Consider the following 25300-nt stretch of genomic DNA (forward strand, 5'->3'; position numbering starts at 1 on the left):
GTGTTGTAATAAGTACAGAACCTCATGTAGGTAGTATTTTTGCAAAAGACATTTCACCTGAATTAAGCCATGAGGAAGTAACAAGTCCAGAAAGTGGGACATGTTACAAGACTCTTTAAAATTTTTTTTAATGTTTATTTATTTTTGAGAAAGAGGGAAAGCACAAGCAGGGGAGGGGTAGGGACAGAAAGGGAGACACAGAATCCGAAGCAGGGTCCAGGCTCTGAGCTGTCAGCCCAGAGCCCGAAGAGGGGCTCAGACCCACGATCCACAAAATCATGACCTGAGCCGAAGTCGGACGCTTAACCGAGTGAGCCATCCAGACACCCCAGGTTGGACTCTTTTTAAAAAGTCAGTGTTATGGAAAACAGAAACAGTATGTAATTATTCTAGATTAAAAGAGACCGATAACCAATTCAAGGGCACAAACCTTGACCAGACACTGTATCAGGGAAAGAAACAAAGAACGTTTGGGGGAACAATTGGAGAAATTTAAATATAAACTGAACATTAGGTAAAACTGGTGAATTTTTCTAAGTTGTGATAATAGAGAAGCTAGGTAGAAGAATGTTTTTATTCTTAGGAGACACATATTGAAGTTCAATAGCTGTCTCAAGGAAAAGCATAAACATGACCGTTTGGATTATGAACTAAAACCCATGCTTTCGTCCATGGAGCACCATTTTCACTTGCAAGAATGACTGCCGAACAGGATTATTCAGACTTGTGGGTCTGGCAGGCATTTCTCAAATAGGAAGAACCTGAGCCTCTCACTTCAAGGAAAACAACTGACTGGAGTTGTTGCCAATGGTGCAACTAACCCTTAAGAAACTACCACTTGCCATGTTTTGGGATGGCCATCAAAGATTATCTACAGTATCTGAGAAGCTATTAAAATACTCCTCTTTTTTCCAACCACACATTTCTGTGAGGCTAAACTTGCTTCTCATACTTCCGCCCAAACAACATATCACAAATTATCTGCAGAGGCAGGAAGGAGAATCCAGCTATCTTGTCTTAAAGAGAATGGTAACAGGTAAAATAATGGGATTCTTCTCATTCTCTGTTTTGGAAAACATGGCTGTTTTTCTTTTAAAACCATTATTTGTGTTTAGCTTGCCTTTATTCCTAAGAAATGCATACTGAAGTGCTGAAATAATATGATATATACAGTTCACTTCAGGCAGTCCACCCAAAAAGATTTGTATATTATGTATATGTTTGTATCCAAACATATTTACATATGTATCTGCAATTTACTTTCAAAGAGTTCAGCAAAAAAAGAGAGAATGTTACAAAATAATAGGTGAAGGATAAAAGGATGTTCTTTTTACTATTTCTTCAGCTTTACTATAGGTTTGAAAATTCCCAAAATAAAAATATGTTTGCGGGTGGATCAAGTCCGAGGTCACTGGGATGGAACACAAACACTCTTCTAGCAGTTACTGGATTTGAGAGGCAGAGAAACCACTCCCATCTAGGACCCCTTTGGTCTAACATGCTTAGGAGCTCCTCCCACAAATGCTAAGCCCCTTCACTAGATTAGATAAGTCTTAAAATTCCTTCGTTGGTCTATGGGCTCTCCTCCTGGAGTAGGCCCTGCAGCTCTAACAGGGCCACAACAGGATCTTGCTCTGGCCGTGGAGCTGGGGCAGTAGGGGGTGGTGTGGCTGCTTCTGCAGTAGGTCCAGGGAAATTTGGAGGCTCAAATGCCATCTCCTTTCCCAACCAGGAAGCACCCTGAAGAGATCTAGCAAGACTGAGCATCTAATGGGTGCCACAACCGTGGAGCCCTTACAACCAATCCTGGGCTCATCCCGCAACTGCCCTGTGACCCCAGATGAGGCCCCTCCGCAGCTGCCATGGAGCCTCTGGAGCACTCGAAGCGTCTTTGTTCTACTTTTTCTTTCCCTGTGTACCTTCTCGGGACTGTCATAAGTAAGGGGTCTGCAAGATCTTTATAGTCCCACTTGCTCTAATGATGAAGTGTCACAGCCCTTTGGTCTATGGCAGTCTTGCCCTCCAACGGTATACTGCCCTCCTACTACCACGCTGACTCAGCAGTTGTGGCCTCCCCATATACCACGATTTACTCATGTCTCATTGCCGCCACACTGACATTCCCTCTGTCCTCTCCAGATAGATGTGCCTCCTCAACAATTTAGAAGGTATTTCCTGAGGCCATTTCTGGTACCTATTCCTGTAGCACAGTGCCAACAGGAAGCAGGTGGCACACTCATCACATGAGGAGGATTTAAGAGAGACCATTTACAAATGTGAGTCAAATATCAGAAAACCACAGGGAGAGTTAACACATTAGGCCCAAAGGAACAAGATAAGGGGTAACTACCGGAAATCAAAAGAATTAGGTAAACGTCCCCTTGAGACGTCACCTTTGGTTGAGGGGCACCGCAGGCCCACGGTGACCTGGGAGGGAGGAGGGCAGCCGAGGAATAGTTTATCTGACCTCTGTTCTCCCTCTCTCCAGTCTCCCAGTGAGGCTCTGTGCTGGCCAAACCCAGCCAGGAGCTGGAGAGCAGAGAACGCTGTTTCTGTGTCCACCCAGGCCAGCCTGCAGGGCCGGAGTACGGAGTGGATCTCGGAGCACCAGAAGACACCCCACCTACGGTGAGCTAGAGAGCCTCCAGGTCCAATTTCTCTAGGCCCAGTGAAACACTGGGTGGAGGGAAGAGTAAGGCCAAATCTCATACAATCCCCTTCTTTTCCCCAGTATTGTCGTTACTAATTGTTTCCTATACTATCGCAAGGCCCAGGGTGCCTGGAAGCAGTAGAGACCAGGCCAAAAGGAAATTGTAGTCCGTATTACTCAAGAATAATTCAACACAGGGCCCCCGGCTGGCTCAGTTGATGGAGCGTGCAACTCTTGACCTCGGGATTGTGAGTTCAAGCCCCACGTTAGGTATAGAGATGACTTAAAAATAAAATCTTAAGGGGCACCTGGATGGCTCAGTCAGTTGAGCATCCAACTTTGGCTCAGGTCATGATCTCAAGGTTCATGAGTTCGAGACCCTCATCAGGCCTACTACTGTCAGCCCAGAGCCCACTTCAGATCCTCTGTCCCCCTCTCTCTATCCCTCCCCCACGTGCGTGCTCTCTCTGTCTCCCTCTCAAAAATGAACATTTAAAAATAAAATCTTAAAAAAAAAAAAAAAGACTGGGTGGCTCAGTGGGTTAAATGTCTGACTCTTGACTTTGTAGAATCAGGTCATGATTCTACAATTCATGAGATTGAGCCCTGTGTTGTGCTTTCAGCAAGGGGCCTGCTTGGGATTCTCTTTCCCTCCCTCTCTCTACCTCTACCCCCATCAAAATAAATAAACTGTAAAAAAAAAAAAAAAAAAAAAAATTCCACTTGCTTCTATTTTAGGAGTTCTGGCCAGGGGCAAAACCTAACCAGCACAAACCAACACAGACTTTTTTGGGAGTTCAGCCTTGATTAAAGGGTGCAGCAAAGTCGATCTAATCCTAGCATGTGACTATGTGCTGGGGTGCAAGTGTGGACAACTGCCCTTCCTGCTGCTGCTGCTGGGAATGTGGTTTTAAGAAAATGAGCAAGATTCACTGGGTCAGACACTAATCCAAGTTTATGATGCTGGTGAAAATCAGGGCGAAAGTTACTGTCACAGAGTTCACTGCAAAATCAATGAACCAAAAAAAGAATTCTGCCATTGTCCATGGTCTATACCACAAGAACTTAGGTAAATTGGTCTCAGGAGTTAGCCAGATGTGGATTCAAATTCTGCTTCTGCCACTTACTGTGTCGCTTTGACCAAATCAACTATTCTCTGGAAACCTCAACTTCCGCTTGTACAGTAAGGAACAAGAGTACCTTCTCATGGTACAGAGACTATTAAATGCGAAAATAAATAAAATACCCGCCACTAACCACACTTCTCCACCATGGCACTCAATGGGTGGTTGTTGTTACTAATCTTTACACTGGACAGTTAACTGTAAGGGATGCTTTACATAAACTTAGGAGGTAAACTCAGTGTTTCTTTCTTGAGATAAAATATTTCTAAATAGGAGTCTAACCCAAATTCTTTTCAATACTTCAATTCTTCCAGGAAAGAATTGTAAGTACTCTAGTTTCTTTTCTCCCCCTGGAGACTGCAAGGGTTGGAAAGGTTACAAACCCAGACTTCAATGCATTTTTTAAATCTCTTTCAGAGTCCTCAGACACCAGCCTGAGGGAGGCGGCTTTCTAAAGGAAGAGGCTCACCGAGGGCACTGCTTCTGACATCTCTTCACAGTGAGTAAGTTTCCTTGCTATTTAAAAATTTAAGAACCACTGTTCCAGGACTCTAATGCATTGAAAATGTTCTCAATTGTTTCTGAAAGCTTTCTCTGCCTACTAGTTAATGACTCTAGAATGGGCAAGAAGCATTTTCCCCCATATTCAGAAAAAAACAAGTCTTAGATCAAAAACAGATTTATGAGTGCTTGGATACCAAAAGACCTTGGTTTCCAAGCAAAGAATTTTAAGGAAAATAAAGCTTCTGAAATTACTTCCCAATTAATAATATAAAGGGTTGGTCTTCAAACCTGACCACCAGGAAGGATTTTTGACCCTGGATCCAGGCTGAAACCCTCAAATTCCTCAAGATCTTCAGATTTCTACTATAAACCTTCCCACCCTTTCACCATTTTGTATCACTCAAGCACGAAGAAATGAAAATGTACTTTCTCCTTTATTATCTTCCAAGGCCAATGATGGTGAAGAGAGGAAAGAGAACTCATGCCTCAAAAATAATAAATGAGGGAGGCCCATGACAGGCCCATGCACCGAGCATGACCGCGGTGGCCCGCACGCACTGCTGGACAAGTTCATGCTCCAAACTTGAGCAGCTGAGCTGGAGTGAAAAGTGAGAACCAGGGGCGCCTGGGTGGCTCAGTCGGTTAAGTATCCAACTTCGGCTCAGGTCAAGATCTCATGGTCTGAGTTTGAGCCCCATGTCGGGCTCTGTGCTGTCACTTCAGAGCCTGGAGCCTGCATTGGCTGCCTCTCTCTCTGCCCCTCCCCTACTCACGCTCTGTCTCTGTCTCTCAAAAAATAAACGTTTAAAAAAAAAAAAAAAGAACCAAAACAATCATATTCATAGCAAAATGGAGTACACACATATTTTTTTCTTTAAAATTATTGAAAGGATTCATGGTTCAGGAAAGCACTTAGGAAGAAGTCACCAGAACCACAAAGGTCAACTTAAACATGCACTGAACACAGCCATACCTAGATGTCACACTGTTTCAGTCACACACAGCCTTCCCTTGACCCCACACCCTTCCACAGCCACCCTCATTTCTCCTTACCCTTCACAGCCAAGCTGCTGAGTCTCCACTCCCCATTCACCCAGCCTCAGTCTTCCCTGCCCTGGTCAACACCATCAACACTACCAGTGACCTACAAATTACATCTGCAGAAATGTCAAGGTTGTAAGTCAAGGAAAACCTGAAGAGCCATGTCAGAATGAAGACTAAAGACACAACTATGAAATGGGTTGGAAGCTTTCTCTATGAAGACCTTATTCCAACAATCAGCAGAATCTGAATGGGCCTCTAGGCGAAGGGCTAAATGGCACACAGAATACGTAATGTATATGCCATTCTTCCAACAACTATGTATTTGGGGAGGGCGGCGAGAGGGAGCTAGAGTAGGAGCTATTAGAAGACGCTGTCTTATTTAGAAGAGGGCCAAACTGGAACTTCACATCGCTTTCCAAGACACATGAGCGACTACATGCACAATTCTAGTGAAATTCTAGCATGGGTGGTAGGAGAAGCACTTTGCACACAGTGTTTTTGTTACCCTGATATAGATATAGCATCCAACTGAGATTCAGAACACGTGTTTTTCCTGGTAGAGTGAAAGAAAGGAAGTGGCCTAAAATCCTTTCCAAGCTAAAATAAGTCACCCAAAAAGATAAACTATTTAAATTCAATCAAGAGCCCAAGAGTGAAATGAGAAAGAGTTGTGTATCCCTTTACTTAGAAACAATAGGTCATTGTTAATCTAGGGCTGAAATGGCTGTAAAACCAGGTCTGGGACAGTCTGAACTCTGTGAACGACTTAGGTAAAGCGAGTTGGAGAAAAGTCCTGTGTAGCAAGATCTTCTACTAAGATGGGCTGTCTTGGATGAAATGTTACACAGTAAATAATTCCATATGATTTTTTTTTAAGAGAGAGCATGTGAGCTGGGGAGAGGGACAGAGGAAGAGAGAATCTCAAGCAGACTCCACACTTAGTGTGGAGCCTGAGGTGGGGCTTGATCCCAGAACCCTGGAATCACAACCTGAGCCAAAACCAAGAGTCAGACGCTCAATCAACTGAGCCACCCAGGTGCCCCTTAAACCCATTTTTTAATCCCTTAACTCCCCTTTGAGCTATGCTACAAAACTGCAGTCAGTGATTAACTGCATAAATCCCAAGTACTATTGATTTCTCCTTGACTGGATGGAGTATGTTTTACTAAAGAGCAAATTTACAGTCAATTAGGCGGAGCAAGAAGAGTCATGAGTAGTCTTCCATGATCTTCCTATCACTGTTTAAGTTCCCCTCGACAGAAATCTACACAATGAGATCTCAATACAAAACAAAGCAAAAGCACTAATCAAGAAGGAAAAAAGAGGGGCACCTGGTTAGCTCAGTCAGTTAAGCATCTGACTTTGGCTCAGATCATGATCTTGCCATTCTTGAGTTTGTGCCCCACATTGGGCTCGTTGCTATCAGCAAGGAGCCCACTTCAGATCCTCTCTCTGTCTCCCTCTCTCTCCCTGCCCTTCCCCTGCTCTCTCAAAAATAAGTATTTTTTAAAAAAGAGGGGGGGAGATGCTTTCTAAACAAAAGTGTAAGTTTAAAGTACTCAAAGGAGTCCAGTAGGCAATACAGTTAAGTATACCAAGGAATAATTAGACTGCAAAACATTCATAAAGTTACAAAAAAGGCGGGGAGGAGCACCTGGGTCCGACCCTTGATTTTGGCTCAGGTCTTGATCTCACAGTTCATGAGATCCCCACATTGGGCTCTGTGTGGACAGCCTGGAGCCTACTTGGCATTTTCTCTCTCTTCTCTCACCCTCCCCACCATTTGTGCACTTTCTCAAAATAAATAAACTTTAAAAGAGAGAGAGAGAGAGAGAGAAAGAGAGAGAGAGAGGCTGTGTACACCTCAGTATTTGCATTTTCCCATCTGGATCAGAGAGATGGGAAAAACAGGCCCACTCCACCCCAACCTGCTTGGCCCATCCCGTCCCATCCCAGAGGTCCTCAGAAGATTTAACACGCTAAGGTGAATTCACATTCCAGAAGCATTCACACAGAAAGGCATTCTATTTGTTAACAAAATCCATTCAACAAATAACTAAGCCATTCATCTTTAGGTCTGTGAAACTGGGATGACACATAGGGCACATTTCTTATTTTTATTTCAACATTTAAAATATTCACAGATGGAGTATTGTATTCATTGACTCTCCATGGAAGATGTACCAAACAAAGCATACAGGTTATTCCACAATTACAAAATTACATATTTGTGACTATGTGAATGTTTACCCCTAGTCTTTATCTGGAAAATACCGCTTAAAAAAAGAAAAAAAAACTTTCAAGTTTTTCACTGGATTAATTTCCATAAAAAGTAAATAGCAAAGAATTTTAGGAGACACCAAAATATCAGCCAGTGCTTTTTTAAATTTTCAAACTTTTATAGTGCTCTTCTGACTTTTAAGTGTCAGGAACACCTAAGTAACACCCAATTCTTTCTCTTTTCCCCTCAATAGCCAAGCCAGGATGAACATACTTTTTTTCCTAAGTCTTTTTTCCTATGTAGAAATAGGTACATCACCACAGCAACTTGACTGGCTAATGAGGTAGGAGTATTCTTCAAAAGCATTTAAGAAGCAAAAGAGAATAATCAAATTATTAAGAGTTTTTCTTTTTTAGTGGTTTTCTTTAAAACACCAAGGGCATTGGAAATTGGTCAAATGCCACTCATACTTTAAAAGACAAAGAGGGAAAACCCCATTAGAAACACCCTGCTACAACTACACTCGGATCTGGCATTAATTAAATCCATTCTGGCATCACGAAGTAAGAAACTGCTGTCTCAAAATGCCAAGCTTTCTTCCTGGAAGAAACCTTACCAGGAAGAGAAGTTTAAACAGAAAACATCAGTCCCCTATCTTCTCTTTTCAGTACAGTTAATTGCTCTCTTCTTTTAAACCCAGTTCTCGTTTCCTGCACCCAAAAAAAGACAAATAATGTCTGTGTATTGCATATCCAGTAGTAGATTTAAATGAATTTAGCAGTCAGCCTATCAAATTCTGCCAGGGAAACTCTCCTTACATGAAGGTTTTAATGACCTAATGCTATTCAGCTACAAAATGCCTAGGTAGTAGATTTCAGCACCACCTCTGTATCAGCAGATTGGTTCAAAATGCACATGGCACCCTGAATTCATACATACCTAGGAAATCTACCCATTACTCCTTCAACTACACCGAAATCAAAGCTCTGTGTTCTAACTACTCTTTCTTGTATACATATCTAGGAATACTTTATAAATTCACCCAATTAAGTTAATAGAACACATTTATATTCCCAAATAAGGGGAAGTTATCAATCAAGCATGATTTGTCTAAAATACCATTTTGAACACTTTTGGTACCTATTATTTGGATGCTAAAATACCAGAAGAGAGGATTTACTTCCCCAATTATGCACCTATTAGGGCTACTGCTAAAAACACTAAAAAATCATCTAAAAAATGTAAAAACAGACTTAGAACAGCTGCCAGAAAAAAAATTTAGTAACTGTATGTGTCCTGGCAGCTGGTTTTGAAATCAAGTCCTTGACAATTCTACTATAAAATGTTTTAGATGCGGTAATCAAAGTTGGTATAATAGTGCAACTCTCTGATATGGCAGTAAACCATTTAAGATTAGCTACCAAAAATACGTAATTTGTTAACAAGAATTTTTCACGTCTTTAAACGTTTCTTTACCATTCCATTTAGAACTGTGTCCTATCAATGTGATCAAAATATCACGTGTTATCATTTAGCGTGAAGAGAATTCCTTCCTCTTCACTGCCACCTTCTTCAATTTCAGTTATAGCTCCTTTACATTCTTTACCTAAGGCACACCATGCCCTATTTATTGCTGCAAAGCCCCTGAAATTTGTGCCTCAATCTGGATCTGCTTCATCACTATGGTTCAGTGAAAATCACTTCAGAGTACCTGCTAAAACTTAACATTAAGTCTAGAATACTACTATCCGAGAGAGAAAACTGCAAAAGAACCAAGCCTACTAAGAAAAGGCCAGTGAGAATATGCTCTATCTACTCTTTCCTCCAAAAACTGACCACATTAGTATGACAGTAAAGCTCAGTGAGATCTCTGGCTATATATATACTCCATGTTACAAAATAAAATGTTAGGCCAATAAGCTTTCACAATTTTTATTAAATCCTAATCTAATATAACAGTATCTGATTTTATAGACATCATCCCATGGTGAACATGTTTAATAAGTGAAAGCAAATCAGACATCTAAGTCACTATTCTCTGCAGACTAAGCAGTAAGGTAACTACACAGAACGCTACAGGTAACGACATACACTTACTTGTTCAGTTTTCATACAAGCCATGTTTTTTATCAAACTATATCTCCTAATATTTAATACAGTAGAATTAGTGATTGTAGCTCTCATATAATATTTTAATTACAAGTACCTTATTGAGATAACTAACATTTTGACAGTTTCACTGACTTTCCAAATTAGAATATATTCAAGAAAAAGAGCAAAAAGTGAAATGAAAACTGAACATGACAAGTTACTAAAGGAAAATGAAGTAAAAAAAGGGAAAGTGAAGTATCACTGGGGTGGAAAAATACAACAAGTCTAGACATTGGGCTGGAAGAAAACAGATCAACTATGGATTTCACAAGTCAGAGTTTATAAATCCAATGCAATACAAATCCTTTTGAATGTAAAAGCCAAGTTGAAATTAACAGGTCTATAAACTGTTACTTTTGGCCTTAAACAGTACCAACTCCTTTGATCAAAAAAGGCCACAACAGTTAAGATTGTATTACTTGATTTTATTTTACACTAGGTGGCGGGCACAAAGCAATCCTCCTTAATAAAGTTGACAATTAGCTTCACTCAGAACATTTTTAATAATGCACATTAAAAAAAAATGTATTCATCTTACAAATTGTTCTGCAATCCAAATATACAATAGCTTGGAAAACAACGTTTAGAAAACAAAAGCCAATGTAAAAAGACAGATTAAAACAACTAGAACAGTACAGGTTTTATATGGCTCTGATTTTACAGTTTTCTTACTGCATCATCAATGTCAGAAATCTGTTCCTTCAGCTGGCTCCATTGCTCAGGATTTAAAGAAATACCTAAAACAAAGTTTTAAAAATTAAAAGTTGAAACTCTATTTATGCTTTCTTGATGATTTTCATACTTACAACTAAAATACTGCTTTATCAACAGCTGTCACTTTGAAAGGCACAATGGAACCATACCAAGAGTCAAATCTCTTAATTTGTTAATTACATATTCATAACAATTACCTGAACCAAGACCAGTCTTATATCTAGTTTTACTTCCAACACTGTATCCTGCACAATACTTACTATACCCTGTGAGAACAAATGATTTGAAGATGCATCTCACAAGCTAATTTGCTAGTTTGTAAACTAGCAGGCTAAGTGGCCAGGTCCAGATTTCGTATGTGACACTCCATTTCTATATCCAGTTGGTTCCAACATTTGCTCAAATTTTTACAGGAACTCAAGGTGAATGACTTTGTGCTGAGTTATTCCAGAAACCTTCATTTCACTTTGGAAAAATTCCTGGGACGTGACCCACACAGGACTTCTCAGAATGTACGTACTGATTAAAAATGCATTCTGCAATCATGCTGTCAGGGTTCTATCACTGCCTCCCAATCACTAATGTCACCTTAAAAAACTGTCATTACCTCTGAGTCTCGGTCTCACCAGTAAAATGGTATTTACACCTCAAAGGGGTGTTGAGAACCAATACATTAGTTAATCTGAATAAAAAGCTAAGTGTATCACATGACACATAAGTGAACACTTAAAATGTTAGTTAATAACATGTCTTTTCTATTTAAGATGTAAGACTATGAACAGAAAGTATTTTGAACTTGGAACTTCCAATGTTCTAATACTTGACCCATGTAAATAGAGAAATAAACTAGAATTGGAAGAATGAGTGTATTTTTCAGAAAACTGCTGGGAGGCCATGAAATTGTGAGGAAGGCAGAAGAACATAATGCATCAACACCTTGGAAAGACTTTAAGCTGATCAAATTATTTCAGTAAATGTTTGCAGAAACAAGAAATGTGGCATTGCCCACAATGAAAAAACCTGAATGAGCCAGAAAACGACCTGAACAAGAAAATGTTAAAGGGTATGAAAACAAACGTTAGGTTTAGTAAACCCAAAACCCACATGAAGCAAACAAGCAGTACCTTCAAAATGACAAACAGGCAGAGTAGAAGATAAAGAGGCCTTTATTATTAGCTAAGGATCAACCTAAAGCAGCTAACTACCAAAATATAGGAATTTATGCTAATCCATAAATGTTCTCTAGCTATAAATCTGGTGAAAAAATCCAGTATGCTTCTATGATGCTGATATGCTTGGGATGGGATGCAGCATAAATGAAAAGAGGACAAAGACCTAGTAAAAGGATCCCACCCACCCCCCCACCCCATTAAAGAATATCCTTTAGAAGATGAACCAAAAGGAAACACTATAAACCAGAATTTTTCATTCCAATTTTTACAACTTCTCAGATAGTGCCTACTACTTAAGAATTCAGATAAACTTTTTTTTTTTTTTTAAAGTTACACCCAAGCAAGGGCACATGGGCGGCTCAGTCGATTAAGCATCCAACTTCACAGGTCATGATCTTGCAGTTTGAGAGTTCGAGCCCCGCATCAGGCTCTCTGCTGTCAGCACGGATCCCATTTTGGATCCTCTGTGTCCCTCCCTCTCTGCCCCTCCCCCACTCAAAAATAAACAAACATTAAAAAAAAAAAAAAAATAGCCAAACAAATTAGCAGCCAAATGAAATGATATTAGGGGTATTCTTTCTTCTGGGTTTTATTCCAACAATTATTTAAGACAGGTGACTGAAGGAAGCGTCATGTCCAAAAAGACTACAGAACACTCAACTGAATGAAGATCCTCCCAATGCACTGCAAACATTATTTCAATTTCAAGTAAGATACGTTACTTAGATAATTTTTAGTTCAGTCCTAATAACAGGACCAAATTCAGGAAATTAAATCTCACCTTTTCTTCCTGGTTTCATTTCACCTTCCGGATCCATCCAATATTCTCTAATATCAATTAGGACTTTCCCTTTAAAGTCTCGAACACTGACATACCTCATTTTCCCAATCTGCCAAAGAAAAAAAAACATAGAAAGGTATTCAAGAGTGATGTCCATATTTATATTTACTACTATTCTGAATATCGAAACTACAACCAAAGGAAATGTCACTGAAAAAATCTTTCTTAAAAAGACGGAATTAAATGAAGCACATCTGACCCTTCCAATCATTTTCACATTAAAGGAATCATTAGTAAAACAGAGGAACACTATGGAAAATGGTATGGAGATGCCTCAAAAAAATTAAAAACAGAACTAATACATGATCTAGCAATGATCCAGGAGCCACACTTCTGGGTGTGTACCTAAAAGAAATAAAAGCAAGGTCTTGAGAAGATATTTATTTGTACCCCCATGTTCACAGCAGCATTACTCACAGCACCCCAAAGATGGAGGCAACCTAAATGTTGACATAAACAAAATGTGTTATATACATACAATGGAGTATTAGCCTTAAAAAAAGGAAATCCTAGGGGCACCTGGGTGGCTCAGTCAGTTAAGTGTCTGACTCTTGATTTCGACTCAGATCATGATCTCGTGGTTTGTGGGATCAAGCCCCACATCAGGCTCCACGCTGACAGCACGGAGCCTGCTTGGGATTCTCTCTCCCTCTCTCTCTCTCTCTCAAAATAAATAGACAAACATTAAAAAAAAAAAGATTTTCTCTCCCTCTGCCCCTCCCTGCTCACACTCTCATAAATAAATAAATAAATAAATAAATAAACAAACAAACAAACAAACAGGAAATCCTGTCACATGCTACAACACAGATGAACCTTGCTGACATATGCTAAGTGAAAGAAACCACTCATAGAAAGATACATACTATATGATTCCACTTATAAGAAATGCCTAGACTAGTCAGATTCAGAGAGACAAAAAGTAGAATGGTGGTTATCAGGGCCTGGGGAGGGGGTAAAGGGGAGTTGTTATTTAAGTTTTGCAAAATGAAAAGTTCTGGAGATCTGTTTCACAATAATATAAACATACTTAACACTACTGTATGCTTAAAAATGGTTAAAATAGCAAATTCTATGTAAAGTGTTTTTGATTTTTTACCACAATAAAAATCATTAGAAAGCAAAGTTTTGCAGTACAAACTACAACCAGTAGGAATCCATAGACTCCACCAGCAATACACCATTCTAAGAATCCAGAGATCCGGTCAATAGTAACATGAGAAAGCTTTTCCTTTTAGACATTCATTTCAAATAACATCTTTAATACACTTCACCCATAGTCTCAAAGTAAGAACTTAAAACTACCCACAGAAAACTATTTTTCAAAAACCTTACACTGTGCTTAACAAACTACAAAGGAAAACAATTTACTCAACAAAGTGTCTGTAAGCACTTTCCAGGATGTCTTACACTGCTGTAATATACTATCTAGCACTTAAACTAAGAAGTCACACTTTCTGATCAAAACTTTTAACACCTGCCCATCTCTTACTCATTCTGAAACTACTCTTCAGGCTTACTGACTAAAAACCAGCTATGATTTTTGTGCTTACATCAACATGTAAAGATCTGGGGTTCGGTTATGCTCCTTTCCCTTCGAACCAGGGCCCCTTGATTATTAAATAATCCTTTTCACGGGGATACAAGTTATTACTGTAGTAGAATCACAGCTGTGCTGACCCAGTACATATTAATGGCTTCCATCTTGCCTATGTCCTTTTAGACTGCTTTTTCTGGTCTCAGCTAGGTCTTGTGCATTTTCCTTTAGTTTTCCATTTTCAGGTTACGTTTCTTGTCCTGCTGGTATACCCCTAATTCCAGGGCATGCCCCATGCTTTATGGAGAAATGAAGTGCACTGGGTACGGGTTAAGTGCCTTCAAATCTTTCTTCTCTGCACTCACATCATATCAGTTAACTTTCTTTACTTTTTCTACCCCGTTTCTTTCATACACGTTCTTTCCCATTTCACTGGCTTCATACCTACCATTTCCTAACATGCTCATTCCCCTCTTCTAGAAAACATTTTCCCTAACCTGCATTTTGTAAACTTTCTCCGTGTTTCCCTCTTCCATTTATTGCTAAATTTTGAAAGGAGAGGAATACTGTTTCTACTAATTAAATTCCCACTGCCTACACTAAATTAGTCACCAGTGATCTTATGGTCACTTTTAATGGCTTATTTTTCAGTCAGTCTTCTTGAAACCCTCTAGTGCCTATCATACTGGGTTCTTAGTAAACTGTTTTATTGGATAAATTAGATAAGGCCAGAATAATTCTCGTAGTGGAACTGTTCGCTGGGACTTACAATACTGATTTAATAACTCTAAGAATATCTCCATGGGGGGGAGAAATTAGTTCAACCTCTATCTCACACCATACACAGAAAAACTAAACTAATTCTACATGGATCACAGACCTAAACGTGAGGGTTAAAACTATAAAAGTTCTAGGAAAAAAAAAATTTCAAATAAAATATTAATAAAATTGTCAAACCATTATTGTAAGTAAAAATGAAGTTCTCATTTTTTATTTATATAACCAATGTACTCTACTGTGCTCTTAAGCCAATTAAAATTCAGTATTATCACCGAAATATTTTTCTATGGCCAAATTACCATTTCAAAGAAAAACCTATAACAGCAACAAAATTAAAGATTATCTTGTAGAATGCCTGTCACTACTAAGGTCTGTGAAAAGTCACTTTGAAAATAAAATATATAGTTCCTCCTAGAGAAACCAAGAGGCGCTTTCAAAAGAGTGAGGAATCTTACAGCTTTATGAGGCTCAGGAAGCTTTCCAAATGAGGTTTTAAAAACTGAACCCACTTTTTTTGATGAGATAACCACCCCCTAAAAATAGATGTGGTTTTCCCCAAACTGCTCTAACATAATAAAATCTCTAAATGTGGATCCTGTTTCTTCAAAAGACAAGATAAAATCCATTAAAATGCTACAGATGTTTTCATTAAACAGACAAAGGCAGGCAAACGGTAAACAAGAACTGATCAGAGAAAGCCCAAGATAGATAGTTGCCCAAATCCTCGAAAGTTTTTACCTCTATTGCAAACATTAAGTTAAAATATTCCAATGCAGCACTTCATTCTCCACAAGAAGAAAGTCCATTCTCTACAAGAAGGTCTATGAAAGGACGGGATGCTTCTCTTGCAGATTCCACATTTCATTCTGACCCTTAAGGAAACTTCCCACAGCACTTAGAATAAAACTCAAAGAGTGCAAGACCTGGTCCTTCACCCTCGTTACCAACCAGATCTATCTACATTCTCAACCAGGTTTCCTAGGCTCCAGCCACAAAATATTTGCACAAGCCTCTCTACTTTAGAAAGGATTCCCTCTCTCATGTATTTCATGACTGGCTCCTCCTTTATGTCTTAAGCTTCAAATGTCACTTCTTTAGAGAGAGATTCCCAGAGCACCTTCTCTCTCATAATAACCTACCCTTTTATTTCTCAGCCCTTAACATAACTTATATACATACATATACATATATATGTATGTTTATTAGTATAATATTTATCCCTATAAATTCCACAAAACCAGAGACCATGTCTACTGGGACCATTACTGCTTACCCAGAACTTAGCAAGGCCTGATGTACAGGAGGCATTCAAAAAAACAAACAAAAAACAGCATTCAAACTTAAAGAAATGAGGGCCCTTTCATAATTCTTCCTTACATATACTGACTTATGTTTTCTATCAAAGTAGTCTGCTCCCCTAAGCTATAGGCAAGTCAGAAGACTAAAACCTATAACTAATCCATCTGCATTTTGTCTAAATTTTTAATATTTTTTAACAAAAAATGTATACATTTAAGGTGTACCACATGAAGATGTGATCTATTCATAGTGAAATGATTACTAGTCAAGATAATTAACATATTTCAGTTACCATTTTCTGTGTGATCAGTGCACCTGAAACCTCTTTTAGCATATTCCATATTCAATACAGTAGTAAGTATAACCATCATGTGTCTATTTTCATCCACACACATAACTAGGCAAAAAGTGAGTAAAAATATCCAACTTCTATTTTCCTATTCTAACCTTAATCCTGGCACTGTCTTTCAAGGCCGTCAGTAAATTCAAAATATATACCTATTTTACCTGTAAAGAACTTACCAAAGTCAACACCCAAACAATAAATAATCCAGTGAAGCAATGGGCAGAAGACACGAATAGACATTTCTCCAAAGAAGAACCAGATGGCTAACAGACACATGCAAAGATGCTCCACATCACTCATCATCAGGGAAATACAAATCAAAACCACAATGAGATACCACCTCACACCGGTCAGAATGGCTAAAATTAACAACTCAAGGATGCCTGGGTGGCTCAGTTGGTTAAGTGTTCGACTCTTGGTTTCAGCTTGGGTCATGACCTCACAGGTTCATGACATCAAGCCCTGCATTCAAACTGCTTCCTAAATGTGCAGTTCTCAATCTGTTTCTGAATGCCTAGAACTTTAAAATCTTTTTTTTTTTTCAATGTTTATTTTGGGGAGGGGGAGGGGGAGGGGGAGGGGGAGGGGGAGGGGGAGGGGGAGGGGAGGGGGAGGGGGAGGGGGAGGGGGAGGGGGAGGGGGAGGGAAAATCTGAAGCAGGCTCCAGACTCTGAGCTGTCAGCACAGACGCGGGGCTCAAACTCATGAACTGTGAGATCATGACCTGAGCTGAAGTCAGACGCTTAACCAACTGAGCCACCCAGGAGCCCCTGGATGTCTATAATTTTAAATTCACTGTTTTACACTTAGCCAAACCACAAGTTTCTAGACTTTAACAATAATCTAGCAGCATATAAATTACTTTCATTTCTACAAACTTGCTCTTACATTTCAACGAATATAAGATGATTATAAGAAACATTAAAAATTATTATGCAGGATCAGATTATAGTACTTTCAACATTCATCAGATCAAGCCAGATAATAATTCCTCTGGATCTAAGGAAATTACCTGAAACATGTTATCATCTCTGCTGCTGCTACTCTGCTTAGAGGATGACAGGGCTCTTGAAGTCTCACCGGTCTTTTGCTTCTTTACAGGTTTTTCTGGAGTAACCTGCTTTTTCCGCTTTAACTTGAAAGAAAAACAAGAATAATGGTTAAAATCTGCATACATAAGAATAAAACACATTTCAGGTTCAAACACTTCCTGACTCCTTAGGACTTAAAGGATCAGAGGACTACATTTATTCATTAAAAAAAGAATCCTAAAAACACACACAGGCAAGTTTCACTTGACAAGAGAACTATGGAATTAACCTAATATCTAACACAGTGTCTTCAAAATGTGTTCCCAAGAGCCCAAAAGTCACTTCAGGCATCAAAGAGGTAATAACCAGAGAAACAACTCTTTAATAGACCAGATACGCACATCAGATTTCTCTGGGAAGAGAATAAACTTTTAGAAACCACGAGTCTATTAAAGTTAGTCAGCTACTAATTTTTTTTACAAAGGAAATATATTAATTCGTAAGAATACAACCAACTTATTCCAATCTAGGATATGTTATTCATGCGCTGCCTATTCCAAAAGGGACTTAAATTGACTTTGAAAATTGTGAGTACATGTAGCACCTGGGTAGCTCAGTCAGTTAAAGCATCTGACTCTCGATTTCAGCTCAGGCCATGATCTCACATTTCATGGGATCGAGCCCCGAGATGGGTTCCACGCTGAGCATGGAGACTGCTCGGGATTCTCTCTCTCCCTCTCTCTGCCCCTCCCCTGCTCATGCACATATGTGCGCACTCTCTCTCTCAAAATAAACAAATAAATAAGCTTTTAAAAAAAAGAAAGAAAAATTTATGAGTACACAAACCTAAGAAAGCTATTTCGTACTGAGCATTAGAAGTCAACAATTCAAGAACTTCCTCATCAGAAAAAAAAATCACCAAAGGTGGACAGCAATGTGCTTAGACTATACTATTCAAAATCAAAACAACGTTTTAAATTAAACAGCATTATTGTAAAAACTTTTTATATAACCTGGTTCTTAAAATGAGCTAACGCCTATGAAAACTAGTGGAGTTCCCAACCTAAACAGCAGAGGGCAGTCGTGTTCCTTTTAGTGGAAAGTACAAACTGACTTGTTGTCTTACTAAATTAGATGAAACTAGATAAAATATAATGTTACGTATGCATATAACTGAAAAAGTGAATGCATTTAATTTTTTTTAAGCTTATTTCTAAGAGAGCATGAGCGGGAAGGAGCAGAGATGGAGACACAGAATCTGAAGCAGGCTCCAGGCTCCAAGCGGTCAGCACAGAGCGCAACCAACGGCTCGAACCCTGCGAGATCACAACCTGAGCCAAAGTTGGACACTCAACTGAGCCACCCAGGTGCCCCAAAAGTGAATGTATTTAATTTAAGTGCTTACAGGATTAAGAATACTATTTGGGACAAATGGCAAATATCAATTCAGCTCAATAAGCAGAAAGTGATTATTCTTTGTATCAGGGTCTGGATACTCCCCAGGGATTGGCACATGCCCGGCACATAAACACTCAATAAAAATTTGCTAAATGAACATAATCAAATGCCATACCAAACACAAATAAGAATTTAAGACATATTTCCTTCTGCAGTACAGCTATGTATGCTCTTTGAGGCTTCATTTCAACCTTTACGTGATATATTCTTTATTTCCCTAAAGATCCATCTTCTCCAAGATTCTCCCATAAACTCTTTTAACTAACACTGTCAACTAAACTCAGGGACATAATTATGTAAGCTTCTAGGAAATAAAAAGTTCTGCATGGAAGGAAGCTCGGACTACAATGTGAGCTGCTCAGGTAAGCAGAATGCACAGCTTCCAGCACAGGTGTCAACTAATGTAGAAAAAGCCTGTTGTCAAAATGGGTTATTTCACGTTAGCTTTGCTGGGTGTTGATTTCACTAAAAGGAGGAGACCAGAGTAAATAACATTCTAACTTAACATGTACCAAGTCTACATTTGAAGTAATCCTAGTGGGCTGGATAAACATCAGTGGCCAAGGACACTGTCAAAATTGACACCTGCATTCAGAGTTCAGGTAATTTAGTTCAACTACAACACACAATACCTACAGATTAGGCAGATTTCCAAATAAAGCAAATAGCGGCTTTGGCCTATTTCTAATGCTATTCCCCCTAGGGAATAAGGTGGTGGTTCTGCAGAGTTAGTGTTCCTAGAAGTCCTCAATGGGAGACTTGTTCAGGTCCAAACACTTGCTCAAGTCTGATTTAGGGGCCAGGAGTGTGCATGAACAAGTACCCTAGGCACTTTGGTCAAGTGGTCCCAGAACCATTTGCACTTTCAGAAACACCCGTCCAAGCTCTCTTTTTACGATTCTGATATGCCTTGCTGTCCTATAGAACTGGATGTGGGCAATACTGCTGAATTAAGTATCACAGAAATGACTTGCATTAATAGTCACCTTTTTGTCAACCTCACTGTCAGAATCGCTGCCGGAAGAGCTTGAAGAAACAAGTTCCTTTGACTTAGGCATTCTGCAAGACAAATACATTATATAATTAACAAATTATTCGATTACCTCCAGCTTAATCTCTCCCAAGCAAAAATTTAAGAAGTTCCATGGTTCTATCATTTTGTGGTACTGGAATTGTGACGCAAAGCACAATGCTAGAAGTTATACTCTTAATCTATGCTCTTCTGAGTTGAAAATAACACCCAGAACCCAGCAAGGAGAAAGAAGTAAAATGTCACACACCTCTCATACTCCTACACCTCTTTCTCAAAGCCACTGGGTCTTTTTATACTGCATTTTAGAGAGGTTAGAGGTTTATGGGTAGGATAAATTGCAAGAAGGCAGGTGACAGCAATCTGCTAAAACCAGGAAGTAGGAATATCCTCAATACGGCTTTATATTTCTCACTCATGAGATCTAACAGAATTATCCACCCAACATGGAGAAGAGCTGCACTATACAGATGTCAATAGCTAATTCACTCACCAGTATAATCCTATTTTTTCACATTTTGTGTATGTCCTTCATGCTCTCTGGCTTTTTGACCATGCCATCAAAATAACAAGCACCTATTCAGAGTTCACAAAGTTATACGTAATTTTTACAATTCATTACATTTTACACTGATTTTTTTCTCTGGAATATAACTAAATTCTGAAGAATCTGCTTATGGGAGGGGCAACACCTTTTCTCAAATCCCTACTATGGCCCTAGTTCCCCAGAGGTATATACATAGGCCAATCCCTTGCTTTCAAGTGGAGGTTTACTGAGCACAGCCAGACAGAGGGCCTTGTTTCTCTACTTTTGCAGTGATTAAAAAAAAAAAGAAAGAAAAAAAAGCTAAAGCCCAAATTTCAAGGAATTCCAAGGCATGCTGTACTTCTTTTCAAGGCACTTTATAAAACCAAGTGGTAAACCACTTATTAAAAAATCTTTTGCTTTCTATCCAAAAAGGATGGGTCCTATTAATTTTTGTATAACCTAAAGGCCCCAATATATACAACAAAGTCTGTTAAATGTTGAATAAAGGAAAAAAGACCTCATTTTCTCCTCAAAATATCATAATCAAGCTCTCTAGACTAAACCTGTCTCTACACTGACATTGAATGTATTCCACAATAGGAGGTCAAGGTAAAAGAAGTGGGCCATCCATTCCAATTCTAGCCACTAATTTCAAAAAGCTCAAACAAACCCAACTGGTAATTTCCTGATGAGAAGAGGAAACTCAGGTGGAACCAACAAGGTTCTGAACCATGTTTTATGTACTAATCCTGTTACTGCCTCCATTTTACATCCTAAACTCCAAAATCAATTTAAGTTTTTTTTATGCTAGCAGCTAGTAATGCCAAGAAACATTTTTTTAAAGGTAATTAAATTGAACATAACCTATTTTTTCACTTTGAAATAATCAAGCATAACTATACGGTCTATTAATAAAAGCTGCGGGGGGGGGAGGGGAGGGCTAAGATCATTTCAAAGAATGACCTCGTAATTAATCCAAATTAGAAGCCCATTCAACAAAAAAACAAGATAATGGTAACTAAGGCCACTTTGAACTTTTGACAAAATATATTTTTACGTAAAAAAAGGCAGGCTAGTAATTCAGGCAGGTGGTATTAAAATGCTAGTGTAGAATATATACAAAACGCAACTGAAAAAACGAATCTTCATTCTCTGATGATGGCGTGGAGGACTAGAAAAGACGAGGTGAAAATAAACGTAGACTAAAAGGCACACAAATTCGGTACTACACGAGGGTGATGAGCACCAACACGGGGAAAGGGGGTTGCGCGACACCAGGAAACTGCTGGAACCCTGGGGCTGGCAACGGCTGGGGCGGGGGGAAACAGGTTGGTCGGAGGGGGCGTGGGAGGCGGCGAAGTGCGGAGGAGACCGTATGGGAAGAGGAGGGACTTGCACCAAGCGCCATTTTCTTCTCTCGAAGCATTACCTACCCCCAGCATACCAGTCGTCCTTCCCCCGCAGCCCTCCTCCGACGGGGTCCGCTCTCTCCCTCCCCTAGACAGCCCCCCCCCCCGGGAGTCACGGTGAGAGCCCCAGCAAAGCCTTGAGGAAAAGCAGGCTCCGCACGCGCCCCCGCTGTGGCCCGGGCCGCCGCTGCATTGTCCCGGGGGCGCCCCGGCCCCCTCCCCAAAGCTCCCCGCCCCCCGCCCGGCCGCACCCCGCCGCCCGGGGCCGCAGCTCTCGCCGCGCCCGAGCCATTCCCGGGAGCCAGCTTCTGGCGCGGAACGGCCTACAGCGCATGGGGCGCAGGGTCGGCGAAGGAGGAGGTCCAGGGAGGCCAAGGCGGGGAAAGGGGAGGTCTGGCAGCGCCGCCATTTCCCGCGGCCGTCGCCGGCGAGCGGTGTAGAGGCCGCAAACGGCTCGCGGCCCCGCCGGGAGGGTGGGGATCGGCCGGGCAGGGACTCGAAGGGTGGGGGCGGGGCCCCCAACACTCACGCTCCGCTCTTGCAGCCGAACAGCCCTCTGCTCGCTCGCTTGCAACTGACAGAGAACCGGAAGTGACGAAAGCGAGGAGCTGCCGGCCCCGCCCCTCTGGGACTGCGTACACGTGATGGGGCGTGGCTTTCTCGCCGAAACCAACAGCGAGACCCTTTCCAGGGCCTTAAAGGGACCGTCCTCGTGCTGAGCTAGTGCCTTGAAAGTAAAATGCAGCGGAGATTGAGCCTGACCTGTGAGTGTGAATGAGGGCACGAATAAAACACGAATGACAACCATCGAACTTTGCCCTTAATTCCATAAGTGTTTCTTGTACTAAAGTGAAGTGTCCATACTGAATAAGCCCATTTTCCCAGAAATGGTCCTTACCCCACCCCCCCTACCTTCCGCAGTTTTTCGCTGGTAAAATCCAAAGGAAGGAAACCAAAGTGTCACACATTTAATTCTGGAAAGTGCAAGAAATCTTTACAGAAGTCCTTGGCCACCCTTATCCTTAAACTGAAGTCTTGGAGGTAGTTCACGGAAGACAGGAGAAATCCATACTACAAGCAGGAACATGGCCAATAGATTTACAGTTAATAAATGCCTGCTATAGCCAAGAATATATATAGGGGTGCCTGGGTGGCTCAGTTGGTTAAGAGCCTGACTCATGATTTCAGATCAGGTCATGATCTCACAGTTGATGAGTTCCAGCCCCCATTGGGCTCAGCACTGATAGTGTGGAGCCTGCTTGGGATTCTGTGTCTCCTCTCTCTCTGCTCCTCTCTTGCTCAAGTGCTCTCTCTCTCTCTCTCTGTCAAAAATAAACTTAAAAAAAAAGAATATATATATAAAGTTTTATTTGTCCAACACACATTTATCAAGCACCCACTATGTGTCAGCCACTGCATGAGGCACTTTGCATATATTACTCATCTCAACTTTCCAAAGTAGGAATAATTATTCTCAATTTTATAATGAAGAAACCCAGGGTCAACAAGGTTGAATAAGCTGCTAGAGGTTATATAGGGAGTGAGTCATGATTCAAACCCTGCACTGTCTGACTCACATTGCTGTCGACTAAGAGAGTGCAAGAGTTCTTACCCCTCTCCTAATCATGCAGTGTCAGGCTAGATGACCACTTTTTAAAAAATGAAACACTTACTGTACAATTCCTTTTACATGATGTTCCAAAAAAGGCAAAAATAATCTATGGGGATCTAGGTCAGTAACCGTTGGGGGATATCACTTGGGAGCAAGTATAAAGGAATCTGCTAGGATGCTGAATATATCTTGGTCTGGGTGGCAGTTACACAGGTGTACATAGATGTAAAATTTCACAGTATATAAGATACACTTCAATGAGAAAGTTGAAAAAGTAAGAAATATTTAAATTAATTTGTAAAAAAAATGAAAGGTACTCAATAACTACTGTTCCAGCATGGTCTCTTGCTAGCCTAGAGTTTGCACACCTAGAGGAAGTTTGGGGAGCTCCCCCACCAGCACTATGGCCAGCTGACCAAAGTTTCCCTGTGGCCAACAGTGCCCTAGAGCATTGTCAGGGTATCTGGTTGTACTGAGCTCATATACTGGGGTAACTAGAGGATCACTGGGCTGCCCAGGCCCTGAAAGCCATGGACGTGGCTCTCCCTGGAACTCTGGTGTCAGCTGAGGATGGATAGAGTTCAGGGCACTGTTTGTAGTCATCTGACTCACAACCTCCCCTCCTCCTCCTCCAAGATAAAAAGAGTTACAACTCTCTTTACTCAAAGAGAATTTGCCAGGAATTCGCCAGGAATTCAGGAATAAATAGGATTGATAGGGCCTGTGTAAATACATGAAGCAGACAATAAACAAGCAAAAAATGAAATACAGATGATAATTTTAGATAAGTACTATGAAAACTAGAAGAAAAACAGGATGATGCCATAGAGGATATTGGGTGAGATTAATTTAGATATGATAAGGATGAAATGGGACTATTTGGACAGGAACCTGAAAGAAAAGGGGCAGCTGGGCTAAAATGTTGGTGCTGGGAGTTTCAAACAGAGCAGAGGCTCTAAGGTGAGTCTGAATATCAAAAAGTTCTCAGGTGCCTGGGTGGCTCAGTAGGTTATGCGGGTAGGCATTAGCTCAGGTCATGATTTCACCATCCACCCGGCATTGGGCTCTGCTGACAGCTTGGAACCTGGAGTCTCTGCCTCTCCCCCGCTTGCTCTCTCTCGCTCAAAAATAAATAAACATTAAAAAAATTGTTTTTAAAGATCAAAAAGTTCTCTCGATGTAGAAATCCATCAGAGACCAGGGGCTACCACACGTGTGGCCCACACAGCAGCTCCCCAGGGGCAGTGCCAGGGCTGCTCGAGTCCTAGAAAGTGCTGGCTCTGCAGAGCTGCAGGGGCCCAGTTCTGGCCTTTCTCCAAGATCCAAGACAGCACCTCTGCCTTCTCCTCCTCACCCATCATTACGGATCAGCACCAAGGAATCCCACAGCTTCCTCCAGCAGTGTCCACGCCCAGAGAAATGGATCCATGTTAGCCAGGGGTTTGTTTTTTGGGGTATCGATCTACATGAAATAGTGCAAGGCCCTGGGTAATTGTGAAATGACAGCTACCGCCACAAATACTAGAAAATTCCACAGATAGCTGGACCTCTGGATTAGAATAAACTGGGGATGCTTTGAAGAGAATGACAGCCTCAGACTTGACTGGGGGGATGAGAGAGACCATGTGGAGGGGGAAGAAAGGAACGCTCTGAGCACATTGAGAAGCTATGAGTGTCAATCCTATCGGAGTAGAGTTGGCACAGAGGAAGAGTAGGCAATTCTTCCAGAAAAGTAGGATGAAGCCAGATGGCAAAGGATCCTAAATGAAGTTGAAGGAGTTTGGATTACCCCATGTGAAAATGAAGACAATGAAATGTGGAAGATTTTTGAGCCATGGCAGTTAAAAT

The 25300-nt window shown here is 40.6% G+C and overlaps 1 protein-coding gene across 4 annotated transcripts; it reads right to left on the reverse strand.

Moving 5' to 3' along the window:
• Positions 1-10098: 10098 nt before the first annotated feature.
• SUB1 (SUB1 regulator of transcription) lies at positions 10099-22475 on the reverse strand. Of its 4 annotated transcripts, none has more exons than XM_007097433.2 (5): positions 22370-22475; positions 19859-19931; positions 17396-17518; positions 12362-12470; positions 10099-10431 (listed from the first exon to the last, which is right to left on the reverse strand). In XM_007097433.2, the coding sequence occupies exons 2-5, from the start codon at positions 19928-19930 to the stop codon at positions 10352-10354; spliced, it is 384 nt and encodes a 127-aa protein (XP_007097495.1). In that variant the 5' UTR covers position 19931; positions 22370-22475; the 3' UTR covers positions 10099-10351. The 4 variants fall into 4 exon arrangements, with proteins under 4 accessions (XP_007097495.1, XP_042852864.1, XP_042852869.1 ...); XM_042996930.1 differs by lacking the exon at positions 22370-22475 and adding an exon at positions 22168-22303; XM_042996935.1 differs by lacking the exon at positions 22370-22475 and adding an exon at positions 21865-21883.
• Positions 22476-25300: the final 2825 nt, after the last annotated feature.

Source organism: Panthera tigris, chromosome A1 (assembly GCF_018350195.1).
Source record: "Panthera tigris isolate Pti1 chromosome A1, P.tigris_Pti1_mat1.1, whole genome shotgun sequence".
Taxonomy (NCBI): Eukaryota; Metazoa; Chordata; class Mammalia; order Carnivora; family Felidae; genus Panthera; species Panthera tigris.

Excerpts from the sequence above, each read along its gene's own strand:
- SUB1 (XM_007097433.2), bottom strand. The coding sequence starts at position 19,930 with ATGCCTAAGTCAAAGGAACTTGTTTCTTCAAGCTCTTCCGGCAGCGAT. Across the intron at positions 17,519-19,858 it reads ACAGTGAGGTTGACAAAAAG|TTAAAGCGGAAAAAGCAGGT; the intron begins GTGACTATTAAT and ends TTTTCTTTCAAG. Across the intron at positions 10,432-12,361 it reads AATGAAACCAGGAAGAAAAG|GTATTTCTTTAAATCCTGAG; the intron begins GTGAGATTTAAT and ends ACTTTGTTTTAG.